Source organism: Alligator sinensis, unplaced genomic scaffold, assembly GCF_000455745.1.
Source record: "Alligator sinensis unplaced genomic scaffold, ASM45574v1 scaffold1420_1, whole genome shotgun sequence".
NCBI classification, from domain to species: Eukaryota; Metazoa; Chordata; order Crocodylia; family Alligatoridae; genus Alligator; species Alligator sinensis.
This window is the reverse complement of record NW_005842613.1, coordinates 421306-439881: the sequence shown is the minus strand read 5'-3', so window position 1 is coordinate 439881 and position 18576 is coordinate 421306. Positions and strand designations below refer to the sequence as shown.

General features: G+C 45.4%; 1 protein-coding gene across 1 annotated transcript; it reads right to left on the bottom strand.

Annotated features, from left to right (window-relative positions):
- Positions 1 to 12849: 12849 nt before the first annotated feature.
- Positions 12850 to 17711, bottom strand: YWHAG (tyrosine 3-monooxygenase/tryptophan 5-monooxygenase activation protein gamma). The gene has a single exon (XM_025214975.1). The coding sequence runs from the start codon at positions 16397 to 16399 to the stop codon at positions 15686 to 15688; it is 714 nt and encodes a 237-aa protein (XP_025070760.1). The 5' UTR covers positions 16400 to 17711; the 3' UTR covers positions 12850 to 15685.
- Between the last annotated feature and the right edge of the window lie 865 nt (positions 17712 to 18576).

The following is an 18576-nucleotide window of genomic DNA, read 5'->3' as shown; positions in this document are numbered from 1 at the left end:
AAAGAGTTTTGAAAGAAAAACACTTTCCCAGTGCACCTTCCCAGCTCCTCCACTCCCTGTTAGTGATTTGAGGAAAACCAAGTTTCAGGGTCCTGGATCCTTCACCTAGATTGCCCAGCTAGCAGCCTGTCTGCAGGGAAAGCAGCCCAACTGTGTGCCTCAGTCCTCAAAATCTAGCCTTTAATAAAATAATTGTATGTTTTTCCCATGTCCCGTTCAGAAGCTCTGAACTGCATTAGAAACCCCCTCCCCTCCACATCATGCTCTAAGAGCCATCAGCTCCCCTCTGCGGCTGAGTGTTGTTCTTGGAGAAAGCCTAGAGGTGGGTGGAGATGGGAAAGGTGGTGAGAGAACCACACAGGGCAGGGGCTGAGCTGGGATTGAGGGCAGGACAAGGCCCAGCTGCCCCAAGGCCCACACACACAACGTGTGTGTAGTCCAGGGAGGCTGGCCTCTTGCAAAGAGAAGCAGGTTGATTGGAGCAGAGGAGCTGTTCTCCATCAGAGCAGGCTGTGATCCTGCAGCTCCCCTTCACATGGAGTGAAGTGCAGTACTGCAGGGGTCTGTCAGTGCTGCTGGCAAAGAATATTTGGAAGCAAAAAACCTAAGCTGCTCTCTTCAGGCCTGTACACAGCTGCAAGGGTTTGGCCCAAAGCCCACAGAAGTCAGCAGCCTTCTCTAGGCTTTCTCTTAGGCTCACATCTCATGAGCCACCCCTGTATGAGACCCTCTCCCTCTCCTTCCACATCGTCTGGCCTCTCCCCTGTAGAAACCAGGCAGCCCATCCACAGCGTCAGGGGCAGTAGTAAACACCCATCCCCTCCCGCTGCGCCCCTGTGGCGCTCAGGCTGCTGTGCACTGCAGGCCTCGTGCAGCCTGTGGCATCCCCAGGGTCTGTGCAGCTGAGCGGCTTTGGGGGTGACCCTTCGGAGGGGCAGGGCTGGCTGTGCAGACAAGCAGAGCACGAGAGGCCCGGCTCCTCCTGAACGCGGCACGGAGCCCGAAGGCCGGAACGCCCCAGATGGCTGGGGGCGGAAGGAGGGGGTGGAAGTTAAATAGCACTGCCGTGACTCACCCCTTTTCCACTTTATGGCCTGGCCAGGCCAGCCTTGCTCTGCCTTCTTGGAAAACAAGGAAAGAGGCAGGGAGGGAATTCCCACCAGGGCTATTCAGGCTTCAGCATTTCCTTTGCCTGACTGCACAGGCTGCTGTTCCCTTGCGCAGCCAGGCCCCCACAACAATCTTCCCAGCTAATGGCCTCATCTGGGAACAGCCTCCCGAGAGGGCCCCTTGCCAAGCCTGCAGGTAGCCCTCAGAGCACGCTTTCCACATGCACACACACACTCATTCACTCCCCCTGCCTGTGCCCTTCCTACCCCATCTGCTAGGAAGCCATGACTCATCTACTGGTAAAAGCAGGTCATGAAGCTCTGGGCCAGAGATAGCAAGAGCGTATTGAAGCACATCTGCTTCTCTGGAGCATACAGCTCCTTCAGCAGGTCTCTGGACAGAAGCTCAGTGTCACCTCCCCTCTTCTACACATGGAGAAACTGAGGCACAGAGAAGGGAACAGATCTGCTCAAGATCACGCAGCTGGTAGAGACTGAGCAGGAGTAGGACCTAGGTTGCCTGACCCCAGGGTCTATCTCCCAGCCCACACTGCCCCAGACAGAAAGGGAGAAGGTGTGCTGTAGCAGTCGTATCTGGAAGGATTCAGTCCTCCACACCGGTCCAGGAGTTCAGCTCCCAGTGACACCGAAGGCAGAGCTTCCTAAAACCCTGGTACTCAGTGCTGTCCTGGGAAAGCTGGACATTACTGCTGGCTCTGGGCTCCTCCCTGGTGCCAAGCTCACAGAAGGAAGCAGCATGGTCTGGAAACTCTGAGCCTCTTAAGTGGAGCGCATGGTTGGGATGGGGCTTAGCAAAATGGCAGAGAAGGAAAGAACAAGACAGATGGGTCTGAGAGTAAGCCTGGCAGGGGAGAAGGGGGAAATGGATATTGCTAATAAAAATATAACCCACCTTCTTTTAAAAATCTAACATTTCAGCAATTCTGAACTGGAGAGAGCATAAAAGAACGAGAGCTGGGTGTGTACTGGGAGAGACACACATGGAGGGATGGATACTTTCCCACAGGCTGCCCACACTCTCTCCTCTCCCACCATTCCCCAGTAAAAGCAAGTACCAAACTGGTTTACTCTCTTGCCTGAATAAGGCAAACACACAGAGCTATCTATTCAGCCAAGCACTAACTCCTCACCACATGGAAATTGCCATTCTGCCAATTCTTCCCTTATACAATTCCTCTCCTCACTAGCACCAGCCAAGGTGCCAATTAAAGTTGATGAGAACTCAGGGGGTAGAGAAATGATTAAAAGTGAGGGACATCTCCTCCAGGCTTCTTGTCAACCCCTCACTGATCTTTTTACTGCTCTTAAATTTAATTGGAAGATGTGATTTGGGATAAAAATGCCATATTTACCCACTCCCAGATGTGTCCAAACAAAACTTCAAGCTCCTGCAGGGCAGAAAGGCAGACAAGGTGTTGACTCAGCTCCTGACAATTAGAGGGACTATGGGTTAGATCCCCTTCCATGTGGCTAAGAAATCCTAATAGATCTTAAATGGTAATTGCAGGTTTTCTATGAGTGACCCTCCCTAGCTAGGTGCTTCTCACCCATTTATTACTCCCATGGGGAACTAATTGGCTTGTTGAAGCAGGCCGCAGGATTGGGAAATGAAAGTCAGGTGTTCTGACTCTCAACCCCCAGCTCCAACCCAGCAGACCGGCGTCCACTTGAAATGTAATGATGATCCTAGTCATGGAGGCCTCTGCATGACTATGAAAAAGTATGTGTTAGAAGTGGTGGGGTGGGATCTAGGTCACGGTATTTGTGGTTTATTCCCAGCTCTGCCCCTCATTTTGGGGTAGGTTACTCCATTTGTGTTCTTCTTCCTATGCCTTGTTTTGTTTGATTGCAAAAACTGTGCAGCAGACACTGGCTCTTACTGAGTGTCTGGCACAGGGAGGGCAGGATCTCTGTTGGGGTTTCTGGGAACAGCTGTAATAGTGCTGCTCTACTGCACATGATTGCAAGTTTTTGTAGGGAAGGGGAAACATGGTGCTCCCAGTTGGCAAGGCTGTATGGTGGCCTTATGTGTAATCAGAGGAGGACAATGAGATGTGTGGACAGTGCCCAGCCCACAGAGGGTACAATTTGGTGCTCACTGGAGAGTGTTCCCCTTGTTCAGAATGGGAGTCACAGGGAAAGCAAAGGAGAAAGCACTGATTGAGGCCTGTTTGTAAATGGTAAGATAGCGCAGGAGAAAAATAGCCACCCAGGTGTGTGCATGGGGCAGGGGCAGCTGGATCACCAGCTCTTGCACTTGCATGTAATCCAGAAAGCTCTGGTCAGACCTTCTGTATGTGCCTCTGCACTGGCATCGGTGAAGTGAGAGCCTACCCTCCACGTGCATCAGGCAGTCAGCACGAGCTGCACAAAAGGAGCTTTGACTCAAGCCAGTTCCTAATCCCTGAAAGTAGCAAATTGGCAGTATCTTCTGGGATGAATTGGCCTTTTGGGGCCTGCTGTGAAGGGAGAACCAAGATACTACAGAATTATGCTGGGATTTGCAGTCCACAGTTGTGGCAGTAGGACTCTAGGGTTGCTCATCACTTCTTCTTCCTGCTTCCAGGTGCCTCTGGGATTTGTGGTCCACAGTTGCAGCCAGCAGTAAATTTGAGTGGGGGAAGAGGTGTTTATTGCCCCCAGCGCCAGTCCCAGCCAGGGTTTGCATGGGAGGGCAGTCCCTGCCTCTTCCCTCCTTCTTCACCTGCAAAACCTTCTCTGCTGGAGCAGACAGCCCAGCCCAGGGCTGGAAAGCATGCTGGGATGCTGGGGGACTGTAGTTTAACTTGAACTGGAAAGGGGTCTGGGACAGAAGTTTCATAAACTTGTTTGACCCAAATCAGTTGTCTGAAATGACATTCAGCCATGTTTATCTTAAACCAGTTTCAGCCATTTTGAAACTGATTTATGTGCACTGAACTTTGTTCTGTTACAGGTTTAAACCAGTTTCTAATTACTTAAACTGGTGTGTGTGTAAATTCTGTCCTTAGCCTGGGAGGAATAATTAGGTGCTTGGCTTTCCCTTTCTGCCTGTGGCAGGGTTCAGCCATGACTGCTGACCAGTAGGCCCTGAACTACAATAAGCCCTGCGAGCTGCTGGGTTCCCTTCTGCATCACATTCCCTGGCCCCATCTGCTTGCACCTGTCCCTTATCCCTTTATCTATTTGCCAGGCCCATCACCCCCTCAGGACATCCCACTGCACGTTTACGTGGTCTGAGACCTGTTCCAGAGCCAGTACCTGCTCTGCACTCCTCCCCTCAAGCCGGTGGTCCCTCTCATCCAAACCATGGTGCCAAGGGTATTTGTTCTCTCCCTGTGGTAATTGGGATGAGCCACTAACGCTGCAGTATTAACCAGTCACTCCAGACAAAGGTCTCAGAAAGCCCTAACATGCTTAGTTGGGGCCAAATTTCCAGAAAAGGCTGGTAGGTGCTGAACTCTGACAGTTAATCTGGAGCCTTGGAAGCCTGGCCCTTGCTGACAGTGATTCCTAGGGGCTCACAAGTCCCTGAAGACCATTTCTGGGTGGCATATTGTGAACCTGTGCACTACTAAGCTCAGTTCTTCACAAGCTAATGTGCTGCCAAGTGTCAGCAATGATCTTGGGCTGGTTGACAGGCTCAGAAAAGGAGGTGAGAAGCAGAGACAGGGTGAGCTGGCGCAGAAGGTTTATTCAGAGAGAATATCAGCAGGATGGGCAAAATCCATCCTTGCAGAGTCCTGTCATTGATTCCCTCATTGGCAGACCCTGGAAACAGCCCATTCAGCTGTTTGGGAGATTGGACTTGGAATTGTTTTCAATATTTCAGTTGTCTAAAGAAGCTTCCCCCTGCTAGGACAGCTGCTTTCAGAGTGCTGCCATGCTTAGGCCATAGCACAGACCTATTAAAAGCAAAGAAATTCAGCACTAAACTTGACCTCTACCCTTTCTCTCTCAGACTAGACATCGAAGGAACCTCATACAGCAGCATGTATGGGGCTGAGACATGGCTTCTCAATATTTATTGTCTGAAGATTACAGTTTTTTATAGTGTGTGGTTCTTGTGTGCTGCAGGATCTTTAAAATTTAAAGTCCTGATAAGCATCCAGAGTGCTTCTGAGAAAGCAGCACGACTGATAGACTAATAGATTAACTAGAAATGTTTGTCAGTCATTGACTTCTGCTCTAGAAGTCAGGAAGACTATTTCATTATTTCTCTCTCCAAAATGGACTAGAAAATTGTTTCCAGCTGTTCTTAACTGAATGCTGCAACACCCAAGTATGACATTAGAGACCTTCTTTTCATTCAGGCCCTAGATATGGAGTATCATTTCACAGCCCTTTATCTTAATATAAAGAACTAACATCAGACAGCTACACTGGCTCAGGAACAAGGATAATTTCAGAACCGCTTAAGCTAATAAAAGTCTGGTTATAGAAATAATGTACTCTTTGTGACTGAGATTCATATGTGTATGGACAACTGAACAGTGATTTATTATTTGTGTTGTGCTTAAACCCAGGATCCCCAACCATGGATTAGGGCCCCAACGTGCTAGGCACTCTACAGATAGATAGAGAATAAAAGGATGGTCTGTGGGGGATACGATGTTTACCAGGGCAACAGTCGGGGTAACTAGAAACAATGGACACAAGTTAAAAGAGAGCAAATTCAGGCTGGACATCAGGAAAAAGTTCTTTACAGTGAGGCGTGCCAAAATATGGAATAGGCTTCCAAGGGAGGTGGTGCTGTCCCCTTCCTTGGAAATATTCAAAAGGAGATTGGACAGACACCTGGCTGGGGTCACCTGACCCCAGTGCTCTTTCCTGCCCAGGGCAGGGGGTTGGACTCGATGGTCTAATAGGTCCCTTCCGACCCTAATAACTGTGAAACTATGTGCCCAGTATTCATGTAAAGCTCTACCAAAGTGTATTTGGAGTGTGTGATTTCCTGTTTCCCTTCCTAGCGTTATTAATTAATAGACAATTGCTAAGTGATCATGGCTGGCAGCTGTTTGAAGAGCAGACATGTTCACTTGTCCTGCCCTATGTAAAATACGGACTTATAGATGACAAGTCCTATGTTGCTGATGAGAGGCTGATGTGCCCTGATTTCTTTGCTCTGTGCCACAATGGAAGCTGGTACTGCACTGCCATGAGCCCTCAGCTCAGCAGGTGGTGAGGGCACCTTTAGACACGGCACTCCAATGGAAGAATCGCCCAAGAATGCTGCCTCAACACGAATGCAAAGCTCAAGCGCTGCTTGTCTTTTATTTTGCAACACCAGTTCTCAGAATCTTTTCCTTTGGCTGCATTTTACTCGAAGCAGAGCTTGGAAACCCCTGTCCATGCCACATGGCATGGGTCTCAGTCATCCAATGCAGGGGGAAGAGCTGAGGCCACAGGGGCAGTTGTAGCCTGCAATGGCTTGGCTTTGGTTGGGAAACTCTTAAGCCTTAGCCAAGGGCCCGATTGAGGAAATAACTGAAGCATCCCACCCACTTCAGTGGAAGTTCAGAACGTGCCCAAGTGCTTTGCTGAATGGGGCACCAAGTCATACAGGATTAGGACCAGAAAGAGGCAGTCAATGCCTTGAGGTCTGGGCAAGGCAGGTGCTCCCAGCAATCTTCCTTCTGCTCTGGACACAGATCCTTTTAGCGCTTTCATCCCAGGTCCTCCCAAGAGCAGTTAAGGCCTCATCTCTTACCAGCCCCTCTTCCATTTGGTGGTTTAGGGCAGCAATTTTCCTCTCTGCCTCAACTCCTTTCTTAACCCTTTCCTGGGATGGCATGTTCCCTGCTGACCCTTGTCTGGGCTTTAACATCCATCCAACCATTCCAGAACTGACTCTCCCAAAGGTGCTGAGTACCTCCAAAACCCAGGAAAGTCCCCTGGAGCTGGTTATCCTTCACAGTTAGACCCTTTGAAGGGTTATCATTTCCACTAAGCCCGCCCATGGTACTGGAACATGTGCCTGACTAAGTACCCACCCACTCCTGAAGTCAGTGGGACTGTTCATATGCTTCAAGTACAGCACACGCTTAAATGGGCTTTAACCTTAGCTTGTAAGGTGGCTGTGCACTCATTGGAGGCCAGACAGGCTATTTTTTTGCCTTTCTTTTCTTAGAGAGCATGAGGACCTCTGGCAGGTTCCCACATCAGCATATCAATTCCCAGAATGCTCTTCCTCACTCCAGTATGGCCAAGGGATTAGTCAGATTCTTCTTTAGGTGACTTGTAGCCCTGGATTGTGAAGAATTCAATGATCTTGAGCCTCTAACGCCCTTGGTGAGATCAAAGTCTCACCTGGTGGAAACCAGTTTTTTCCCACTGAAGTTCACCTACCAGGAATCTGGCCTGGAGCAGGGATGAGCAAGTGAATGGTAGTTGGGGAGGGAGGACACCGTGACCTCAGTTCCTACTACACACCAGAATGAAACAGAACCTCCTCCTCGAGGTAGAACTCAACACAGCTACAAAGGGAGGTAACAAACTCCTTTGTATGCAGATCAAACCATCTCAGTTGGTAGATTAGGCTGTTGTAGACAAAAATTAAGAGAGCTTCAACAACTTGGAAGCAAGTTAAAATAGGTTGAGAACAAAAAGAAACTAAGCTGTGCATGTAGCACCCCTACATTCACCTCCAAGTGCACTAGCATAGCTGTCTCCCAGGCAGCCCTGTGTTGTAGGTCAGGTGACAGTAAAGAGACCCCCTTTCTTTTCACTCTGCCGAAGCTGAAAAAGCTGCTGTACTCTCCTTGGCACCAAGCTTCTCTACAGAGCAAATGAGTCCACACACATCGTAGGTTTATAGTTTCAAATGGAGGAGATTATTTTTATGGAGTGAGTCACAGCGCACAACTTAAAGTGGAAAAACCTCTGGGTGGGAGCGAACCACTTGCTCCTCTGCCATTTGATGAGCTTGTTGCATTCCTGGAAGATGCAGCAAGTAAACCTGGAAAGCCACATATGCACTTTCCATCTCCTTTCACACCGTGCAACAAGGCTTCCCTGTAGATAAATTCAGTGACAGAACAAGACCAAGGCAATGAGGTTATTTTCTTTCCCTCTGCTGAGCTCTGATGCAAGAACAAAGATTTGAAGGTAAAATTAGAGAGGGAAATGATTAGCCTACTGAAATACCCAGTTCTTTACTACATACAGATGCTTGATGGTCCTGTATATGACCATAAACTGCATCCAACTGGAAGGCCTCGTGGCAACATGGTGAGGCTACTTGTGGCAGGGTAGCTCCTACAAAATACCACAATGTTGTAACCTCCAGAGTAAGGTGAATATAAGGTACCTCAAAACTCTAGTTAGCCCCCACTGACTTGTGGGTACTCCTTGGTTGGAAAAAGGCTAAGGGACATCACCCCGAGAGAAATGGACCCTTGCTGAGATGTTAGGCAGTCAGTAGCTCCGGCAGAAGCTACAACCATTGAGACACCAACAGTCTGGACTCGGAATCCAAAGGCCAGATTATCTCAACGGTCTAAAGAAGGGAGGGTAGGTCTTGGTCAGCCTCCACTCCTCCATAGTCTTGCCTAGGTGTACACACTGAAAGTCTGTGCAATGGTTGCAGGACTCCATACAAGTGGATTCATCAGGCACCTGGCAAGACCTCTTATGCATACACCATGATCCAGAGGATCGAGAGTTGCCTACTAATAGGTGTAAGAAGGCAAAGGTTCTTTAAATAAGACAAGGCAGGGAATTGTGTGCAGCACACCAGGAAGAAGCAGACACAGCTTAATAAAGCAGATCAGGCAGACACAGCAAAATCTCCCCCAATGCTCTTTCAAAATGGCTAGAGGTTAGATCAGGACATTTCCAACCTCCTTCTAGAAAACAGGAGAGGCTTCCCAGCTACATTTATGCTGCGACAGGTATGTGGGAGGCAGCATTTGCCTGTAGATAAATCCAGGCTGCCAGCACTGGGAAGAAGCAGCAGCTGCTACCTGTGATGCAGGGGATGTGTGTGGTGGGGAGGGGGCAGAGTAGTAAAGTAAAGGTAGAAACAGCTATACATTCATGATGCTTGGTAGCGGGGGATGAAACAGAGCTTGTAATAGCAATGAGATGGCCTCTGTGAGCTGCAAAGGAGTTTGGAGATCTCTATTCCCTTCCAGCTTGTCCCCTGTGCAAGTAAGAGAGCCAGCCCAGGGTTTGGGGGCCAGAACATGCAGGAGGCATCAGCTGAGTCTCCCACATCTTAGGAGCCTGTTTTTGCCAGCACCCACACATTTTTGCAAGGCTTGGAGGTACATGGCCTGATGTGCTACAGTGCCTTTCCCCACCCTCCTCCCACAAAGAAGCTGCTGGCAACAGGTTTGACTGCTGTTAAAGAAGCCTTCTATTTGGTTCCTGGAAAGGGGAGTCTACAGCCAGAAGAGCCAGCTTCTACAACTGCAGGACATTTCCTCCCCCCTTCCTATCTAATGGCATCAAGACTGGAATCAACAAATCCTAACATTAGGGCAGCTTCAAGAATAGCAGCCATCTTTTGAACATGCATCTGCAAAACATTGTCTGAAGAAAGGATAAAATAGCTCAGAATCTCCATCCCTGTCATAAGAGTGATCATCAGTGTTGACTGAAGTTGTAGTAGCACACTTAGGTGAACTGGAAAAGCAGTCTTGAGCAGCGCAGGCACAGGTCATCTATACGGTGTGAAGGGAACTATAAAACAGTTCAGTAGTGGTTCCTGCCTTTTGGAAGTCAAGAGATGAACACCCCACAGCATAAGAATAACCAACCTAGAGAAGACTCAGGACTGTAGCTCCAGGTTGTTCTATTTTGGGTAGATACACTCCCACTGCAGCTTACGTTAACTAGTGGTTATTATATTCCCCAAAAGTGCTTGGTATTGAAGTATTTTTTTTCTTTTTGGGGGGACCAGTGTTTTTGCTACAAGAGAGGAGCACCTAGAAAGGTCCCCAAAACTTCCAAGCAAGTGTGTCAGCAGTGTCCATTACTCTCCCCTGTGTAAGTAGATGCAAGAAGAACCATGAGCACCAAACCTCTGCAGTGACCGTTTGGACTCAAAAAATGTATTTACTGAAGACTGTCACTGTCCCGTCCCCTCCACTGTTCCGTTTTCAGTCTGGACCCTTTGGATAGCACCATTCTAGGTGTCCCAAGAATAAAGGCTTCTGAACTTTTGTTTTGGAAAAAAGCATCAAGCCTTTGAGAGAAGGGGAAAAGGTCATCCTTCTTTGGAAGCAACTTCAGGTATAATACTTGTACTTTTAAGTACGTGTGCGCAGCCAGCAGTGCTGTTCCAATTGTCATCTTCACACACCTTGCCAAACTTTACCAGTCCTACTGTGCAATTCTCCTACAATCAAGTACCCTTCTCTGTACACTATCACCCCAAACCTACACCAGGCTTGAATCACCCCCATCTTCATTTTGTCCCCAGATTCAGTCTATAGCTTTCTTTCACCGGGGCATCTCCAAAAATCCATCCTTTTCCCTTCAGGTTCAGCTACCACTCTTACACAATACCCTGATCTCACATGACTTTAAAGTAAGAAAACCCAAAACAAAAAAACCCAAATAAAAAAGAAAAAAAAGCTTGTTGTGACCTCCTTCCCCCCCACACCCCAAGTCTCAGCTCTTGGAGCTTTAGACCATCTCACTATGTAGCTTGAAAAAAAGTTGAAGGGGGACCTCTTCATTCCTTTTGTCCCACAGCCTTTCCAACCCTTCTTTCTGCCCCCACTCCTTGCACTTGGCTCAACATTAAACAGATCACTACTGGGAGAGAACTGTGCTCCCAACAGGTGGCCCTGAGAAACCCTGTAAATCACTGCACGCTTGCGTTTCTCATCTATGCAGGTTTGTTTTTGTAACATTTTGGAGTTCAGTTGTCCTTCAATTGTCTAAAGCTAGGACAGAGTGGGCACATCTACCCATTTGCTTTAATGTACACTCGCCTATCCTAATGTACATTAAAGTGTCGCGTAAAAAAAACCACGTGCTTTAATGTGCAATAAAATAGGCTAATGAACATTGTGTATCACTTAATGTGCATTAAACTAAAACTCTAAGTCAGGCTAATGCGCATTTTCCTAGTACCTCATAATAGAGGGCCTTAATCAAATCTGCTGGAGTGTGGCAATTGCCATGCTCCAGCAGCCTCTTGCACCTTGTACATCAGTGTCCTCGCACTTAAAAATGGGGTGGTAGCACTTGAGCTAAAAGCTCATTCAGCAAGCTTCAGTTCAGGTGCCCTGCTGCCATTTTTAAGCATGGGGATACCGATGCAGGAGATGCAGAGGCGCTTTAATTAGATCAGCTCTCGGACCATTTCTTTTAAAAGTGCCGTCCCCCCTCTTCCCAGAGCACGTGTAAAAGTGCTCTGAGGTACAAGATTTAATGTGCATTAGCTAAAGAACATTAATGCATGTGTAGATGCACCCAGAGTCAGTTCTGCTGCCTTGCCTAGAAGTAGCTACCTTCAGCCTAAGAAGTGCTAAACAGAACAGCCACCCAGAGAAGAAAAAAAACCCCCCAAAAAACTTAGTTTAGAAACCCAAATTGAGAAGAGAGTACACTTTCATGGTGAAGACAGAAGTTTAAAGGTTGGAGTCTCTACTGTATTCTAATGGAGTTGTGGTGCAATGGTAGTCTACGAAAATTGAGCTAGCACATTTGTAAAATTTAGCATCTTCTACAATGTATTGCCCCAATGGGAGAGCTTTAGGGGTACTCTACCTTGTAAGGGCTTGAATAATGAAAAGAAAGTTCATTTTACTGAAGATTTATTGAAGCAGGTAACTGCAACAGCAAGGTGATAGCTGGCCACAAACAGCAATACATGTTCCTATATTTAGAAAAGGTGAAGAAACATTGTTTGCTACATTTGTATCCAAGATACTTTAAAATACTGATGTGTTTTGTTTTAGGGACTCCAGGTAGTTTGAATAGTCTTTCAGCTGACAAAGTTTTCCATCTCTATTAAAGGTTAGAGATCAGTGACTCTTCCCTTTAAAAATCAGGAGCCATCCAATATTGAAGGATAATAACCAAACTTGCCAGACACCCAATCCTTCTGCAGATTGGGTTGGGAATTAAAGGGCATGCCTTGAATTGCCATGGGCATGGAGAAGCGGGAGCACTTTCACTGTCCCAGAAATCTTTCATTCTGCTACTATACTCAATACATATACAGATGTTTTTCCTTTAAAACAGAGACTTATTGCTATATGGGCAATACTTGAAGGCAGGCATAGTTTTGTCAGTTTGCTTTTCCTCCTTTGAGGTGTCAGCCAGCCTTCACACCTAGGCCCTAGTTATGCTCCCCAGACAGTTCATATGAACTGTTCATAATTGCAGAACAATTTGCAACATTGCTCTAGGCAGCGTTCTGGATTTGAGTCACTGAAAGCTCTCTTACAAACTTTAACAGGGGAGCCCATCACTGCAGAGCCACTCAAGCCATTTGTTTTGTGCAAGTTAGGGATCAGGATCCTGAACAATTCCAGATCTCTGGTGAGATGCATTGTAATGAACCACCCAGTCATTCTGTCCCCTCCTCACCCTACCGCCACCCAAAAGAGGTAGGCCTCAAATGGGAAGCAGTCATTTGTCAGCAAATTGAAGTGTTCGAGACTAATCCCCAGTTCTAAAAACTCTGCTTATGAACTAAACTGGTTTACAAAGGCCTTCCCCACAACCCCACCCCAAACCAACGAATAAACGCAACACATGTAATGCAATTAAGTAGCACTGACATCAGATCTGTAAGTTTATTTGCTCAATGTACAACGGCTACATAATGACTCACATTCATGATATTCCATCACTGAGGAAAACTGCTAAGAATGGTCCGTGTGTGAAATAATTCCTTACAGAAACACGGAGTTGGAAAAATAATCACTGATTAGACCTTAAAAATAGTTCACTGCATAACATGACAAAAAGCACAAACAAAGGCTCATTCAAAGAACATAGTCATTGTTCTCCTACACTGTAATAGTTATAATTTCACCATGACGAACACCAGACATTAAGATTAAGCTAACACTGGTGTTTTCTTTTGCTTTTTTCCTTTTTTTTTTAAATTTTTTTTTTAAACAAAATCATATATAATTGCATGTCACTATAGCAACATCCATAACAGATCAGTTTGTTACGATCACTATTTGGTAGAGCAAACTTTACCCCCAAAAGAAAAAAAAATAAATTAAAAAACTTTAAAAAATTTTTGAAGACTATTTTGTCATAGGAATACATAACATCTACAGTATAAGTTAATAAATTTCAAGCTACTGTATAGAAATACGACACTAGCATGCACAATATTGTATCAATAGAGTAATGGAGCAGTCATTTCACTGGAGAGACAGTATCATAGGCAAGTGCATTTCTTAAAAAAATGAAAGAAACCATTCAAGCTGCTTAAAAATCAAGTCCCCAACCCCACTCCACATTTAGCCCTCTTGTGCGATCTTTCCTGTTTAAATTGTCTAAAGCAGCCAGAGCAAAAGCTGAAATTAAAAAAATAGGTTTTGTAATTCCAGTAAATCACTTCCAAATTATACAGGTAGGGACAACACTGCTCACTGAACATGAAGGTAAATTAAATAAAGAGTTAAGAAGCCTAAATAAAATCTTCCAGTCCAAGGCATTTCCTGTAGGTTTCTGTCAGTTACCTAAGCTGCAAGTCTCTTTATTGATCTTTCCAGTAGGGTTCCTTAATCAGGCTATTTTGGTTTAACTTGCAGGAGGTGGCCTTCCACTGAAGCCACTTTTTGTAAGCTAAGAGATGTTGCATATAGTACATTCACCGAGTATGTGCGATAGGACCAAACAAGCACATATTCACATGGATTTCCATCCATCTTTGCAGGGTCAATTTTGTAAGGAACATCACCTTTAAAAGCAACCCAGTAGGAACTCTCTTTCCTGAAAAGGGCCTACTAACTTTGCTCAATTAAAAATTAAAAGGAAAAAGCTAGCTCTAGAAGTCTAATAATGCCAGACTCGCTACCCAATTGAACATAATGAATTGTACTGTATATGCAACACCAAAATGCTCTGTTTAGACTGACTAGCAAAAGGGACAATGAAAGCCTGTTTTAAGTGTGACACAAATGCAGTTTCCTTCTACCGCGTAAACTTTAGTTAAGAAGCCACAGAGTACAGCGATCTGCAAGTCAGAGAAGGAAACAGTGAACTTCCACCAACCATGTAAAAAAATCATTACTCAAATAAGAGTAAATATTACCCGGTAAGCTTTTTATCATTTTCACCAACCCAAATAAAATAGTCTTTTAAAAATGAAATAATTAAAAAAGGAGGAGGTTTTAAAACAGAACTAAATTACAGGGTTAAGTTATGTTGGGCAGAAACATTTATGACTGTAGCTCTTCCTTTGTGGATTTCTCTACCAAATTTAGTTTTTAAGATCCTGAAATTTCACTCATTACACCATGAACTCTCTCAGGTGAACGAACACCCAGCTTCCGTGAGAGCTGACAAGGGAGTCTGGGTGCCAGAGATCTGCCGATGAGCTTCATGGTACAGTGCGAGAAAAAGTCAGGTGCAAGTGAAATGGCAGTGTAATCCCTGAGGAGGAGCTGCAGCACCCTAAATCAGGATAGTTTTTGAAATACCAAACAGTACATGACATACAGACCTGAATTAACTTTATTTAGTGGCATTTTTAGTTTAAAGGCTTTCCCCCCTTTCTAATTGTGTAATTCCTTTACTGTGGACTAATAGTTTAAAACAGCCGCTTGCCAAGCACCTGTCAAGTTGAACACAAAAAAAAAAAAAAAAAAAAAATTAGAGCAGCTTTGATGTTCCTCAAGCAGGCAGTCTTCTCACTTTGGGAGACAAAGAATAGCTAAACCAGTCCACCGGCTAGGACCAGATAAGGATGGCAAGCCAAAATGAACTAGCAAAAAAAAATTATACAATCAATGGCTTGATGTCACATATGGCTGTAATGTAGAAATACTGTAAACTGTAATTTAGTGTTAATACTGTAAAGCTACCCTAATAAACATCTTAACAAAAGGTTAAATGGCCTAAATCCCTGGGGATTAACAAACCCCAAATTCTAAAAATCTTTCAGTTTGGGGATTATAAACTACGCCATGACAGACTGAGCATGCCACAGGGCACGCTGCTATATGGTAACAAACATACAGCACTTGAACTGAAGAAGACGTGCACATAAATCCTTACTGGAACCACAGAACTTCATTTTTTTTTTTTAAAAATGAGGGCCATTCCATTCAAGTTATTTCATCTTAAAACCCTTTTATTTCTAGCAATAAAGTTAAATTAAAGACAGCTCCACTTGTATTAATAATCTACAGAACAGTCCATATGCCAGTGTGAGGCTGCCATTCCATACCAGCACAGCCAGCCCGACTTCCACTAGTGGTGTTTTGGCAAAAATGTCAAAGAGGCAATCAAAGACAGGTCGTGGGGGCCTCCCTGGGAAGGTCATCCCTCCCTTCCCCTCCCCCACCCCTGACCCCCTGCCACTTGTGGGAAAAAAATAAAGACTGCAGTAGTAGCATCAGCGTGCGGCTGCCAGTCCATTTGGGGGTCTAATTGTTGCCTTCTCCACCATCGTCATCTTGCTGATCACTTGTCCAGAGCGTTAGGTTGTCACGAAGGAGCTGCATGATGAGCGTTGAGTCTTTGTAGGAATCCTCGTTGAGGGTGTCCAGCTCTGCAATGGCATCATCAAATGCTGTCTTGGCCAGGTGGCACGCCTGCTCGGGAGCATTCTGGATCTCGTAGTAGAAAACTGAGTAGTTAAGTGCCAGGCCAAGCCTGATGGGATGAGTTGGCTGCATGTGCTCCTTGCTGATCTCATGGGCTTCACTATAGGCTTTCTCCGAAGACTCTACCACGGTCGCCCTCTTCTCACCTGTGGCCACCTCAGCCAGGTAGCGATAATAGTCCCCCTTCATCTTCAGGTAAAAGACTTTACTTTCATACTGTGTCTCACTGCAGTTCTTGATCAGATAGTTGTCCAGCAGGCTCAGCACATCTTGGCATACAGCTTCCAATTCCTTCTCTATTTTCTCACGGTAGGCCCGTACCATTTCTATCTTCTTTTCGTTACCATCAGCAGATGTCTTCTGCTCAATGCTACTGATTACACGCCAGGAAGAGCGCCGTGCTCCCACTACATTTTTATAGGCCACAGACAACAGGTTCCTTTCTTCATTAGACAGTGGCTCATTCAGCTCTGTCACCTGTATTGGAAGGGGAGAAAGAAAAAGAAGTTGGGCTAAATTAAAACCTCTTGTCATTTTCCATCTCTACCTCACACTGATGTTCCCACCTATCTCTAGCCAAGTGTCCTGAGCAAAGTACGGGTTGACAAGGTTCTGGTTTACATTTCCATAGCACAGATGCAACAACCTTTAAGGACATCATTCCAAGTTTGGAAGCTGTCAGAACCACCACTAGAAAGCAATCTGTTTGGTGTTGCAAACCCTGACAGTACCAGTTGTTCAATTTTACCCAAAGTTTAAGTACTTTGCTAGCACAGTCTCTCAAGTAAAGCCAAGTGCACTTCACTTATGGTGTAGGTGATGGACTTCAACAAGCAGCACAGACGGGAGATGAAAGTGAATGCCCAAGCAAAGCAGGGAAGGTCATGTCGGTTCAATTTTAGGAATACAAGCCAGGCAAACAGTTGGAATTCAAGCTAATTGAACATCCACATAATTGGTTTGTAAGCCCCTCCCCACAAAACTATATGGGAGTGAGGGTGGAAGCAAGCATCAAGTCTAGACTGAAAGCAGATGCATTGACTAAATCTACAATAAACAAATCTATTCAATCTTATCTTTGTAATAAATAAAAGAATCATATGGCAGCAGCATGCTATTCTTGTTGCAAGAGATTTTCCACCGCCAACATTTTCACGCATATCTTCACACCTATCAATATCATGCTACGTCCACTAACAAAAGGTATTGAATTGCCAATAGAGTGGGATGGTTTAAGAGACTAGAAAAGAAACAGGCAGGTGTCTTGAAGCTGTTGGGTCCAGCCAAGACTGCAGTACAACTTGTAGTGTCATGCCTGAGTTTGTGGACTCATTCCAGTTCTTAGGTAGTAAGTGCCCAGACCCACTGCAGCCAAAAATCAGGAGCAGCAATCCACAATAACTGTAAAACTATGAGAAGCCACCCTTATAATATTAGGAAAATTGTTTTGCTCTGTTCTGTGGATGGGACTGAAAAAAAAAGTCTCCAGGATCCCAGCATGCCTTTTGGTCCTACTACTTCAGACAGCAAAACTCCTTTGATTAGGTATGGTAGCAAATCCCATCCATACAATAGCTCTTAATAAGTGTCCACATTTAAAATATACTCAGCAATTTACATAGCTCCTCAAAGCAGTTTCTGGTAAACAAGGACAAATGACTTGTGCTATTAAGTCAAGTTGACACGTGCCCAGGCACATCTCTACCGGACAAAAGACGCGTTCTACTTTAGCAGAAAGAAAACTAGTTTCCCTTAGTGACTCTGCGCCTTTGGCAAGAGCACATACAGCTAAGATCTAGGACTAGGATGACAATGCATATGGAGAAACACGAGGAAAAACACTGACATTTCCTTAAAGTAGTTCCATATGCCACAGTTCAGATATTAATTGCTTCACGGGTCAGAATACAGACTAGTTTGTTTTGGATGAAGCTGTAGGAGTGGTGGAGCCATTCTGATTAGTAGATTTTTCTAGCACTGAATTTTAAAGTAGTCTGCCACAGAGTTGAGGCATAGCGGCTTCCTCAGTTATGACTTCTCTTATGTCAGGAGAAGGAGACTCCATGTCTAGTCAGAATTATACCACTGCCAATTGATTTGTGGCAAACACCATTAAACCAGCAGAGAGCAGGCCAATGACTGAAGCCCCTGCATCAGTCATTCATCAGATTATGGCTCCTTTTTTAAACCAGACAAATGGCCAGAGCCTCAGGTTTAGGCACTATGAGCAAACTCTAACCATGTCTGAGGGACAGAAGAGCCTGGCAGGAACTCTACGAAGTTTAGCAAGAAGAAATATTTCTGAACATGGTCCGAATGATACTTCCCAATTTGGCAGAAAGATGTTTGCACACAGACAATTTTAAGGTCCAAAACATTTGCATAGTTATCCTCAATATGCCATATAGTTTATGACCTACAGAGCCTGCATACCGCCCACTGACTTGGCTTGCAGACCATTCAGGACGTCTGTTTAGTAATTCAGAATGAGTCATGGGGAAAGGTTGGACTTGCTGGTTGGGAGAGGCCAATGTTGAACTGCCTCCAAATTACTTTTTTAGCTCTACCACCAAGTGCAAGGGGTTTGAGCATCTTATCTCACGGCAAATCCCAGACTTTGTAGACAGACAAGCCAAAGTACCTATGGAGTACCCATGTTGACCCTTTACCTTGGAACAACTGCCATTTCAGCCTCCCGCGTAAGCAACTGT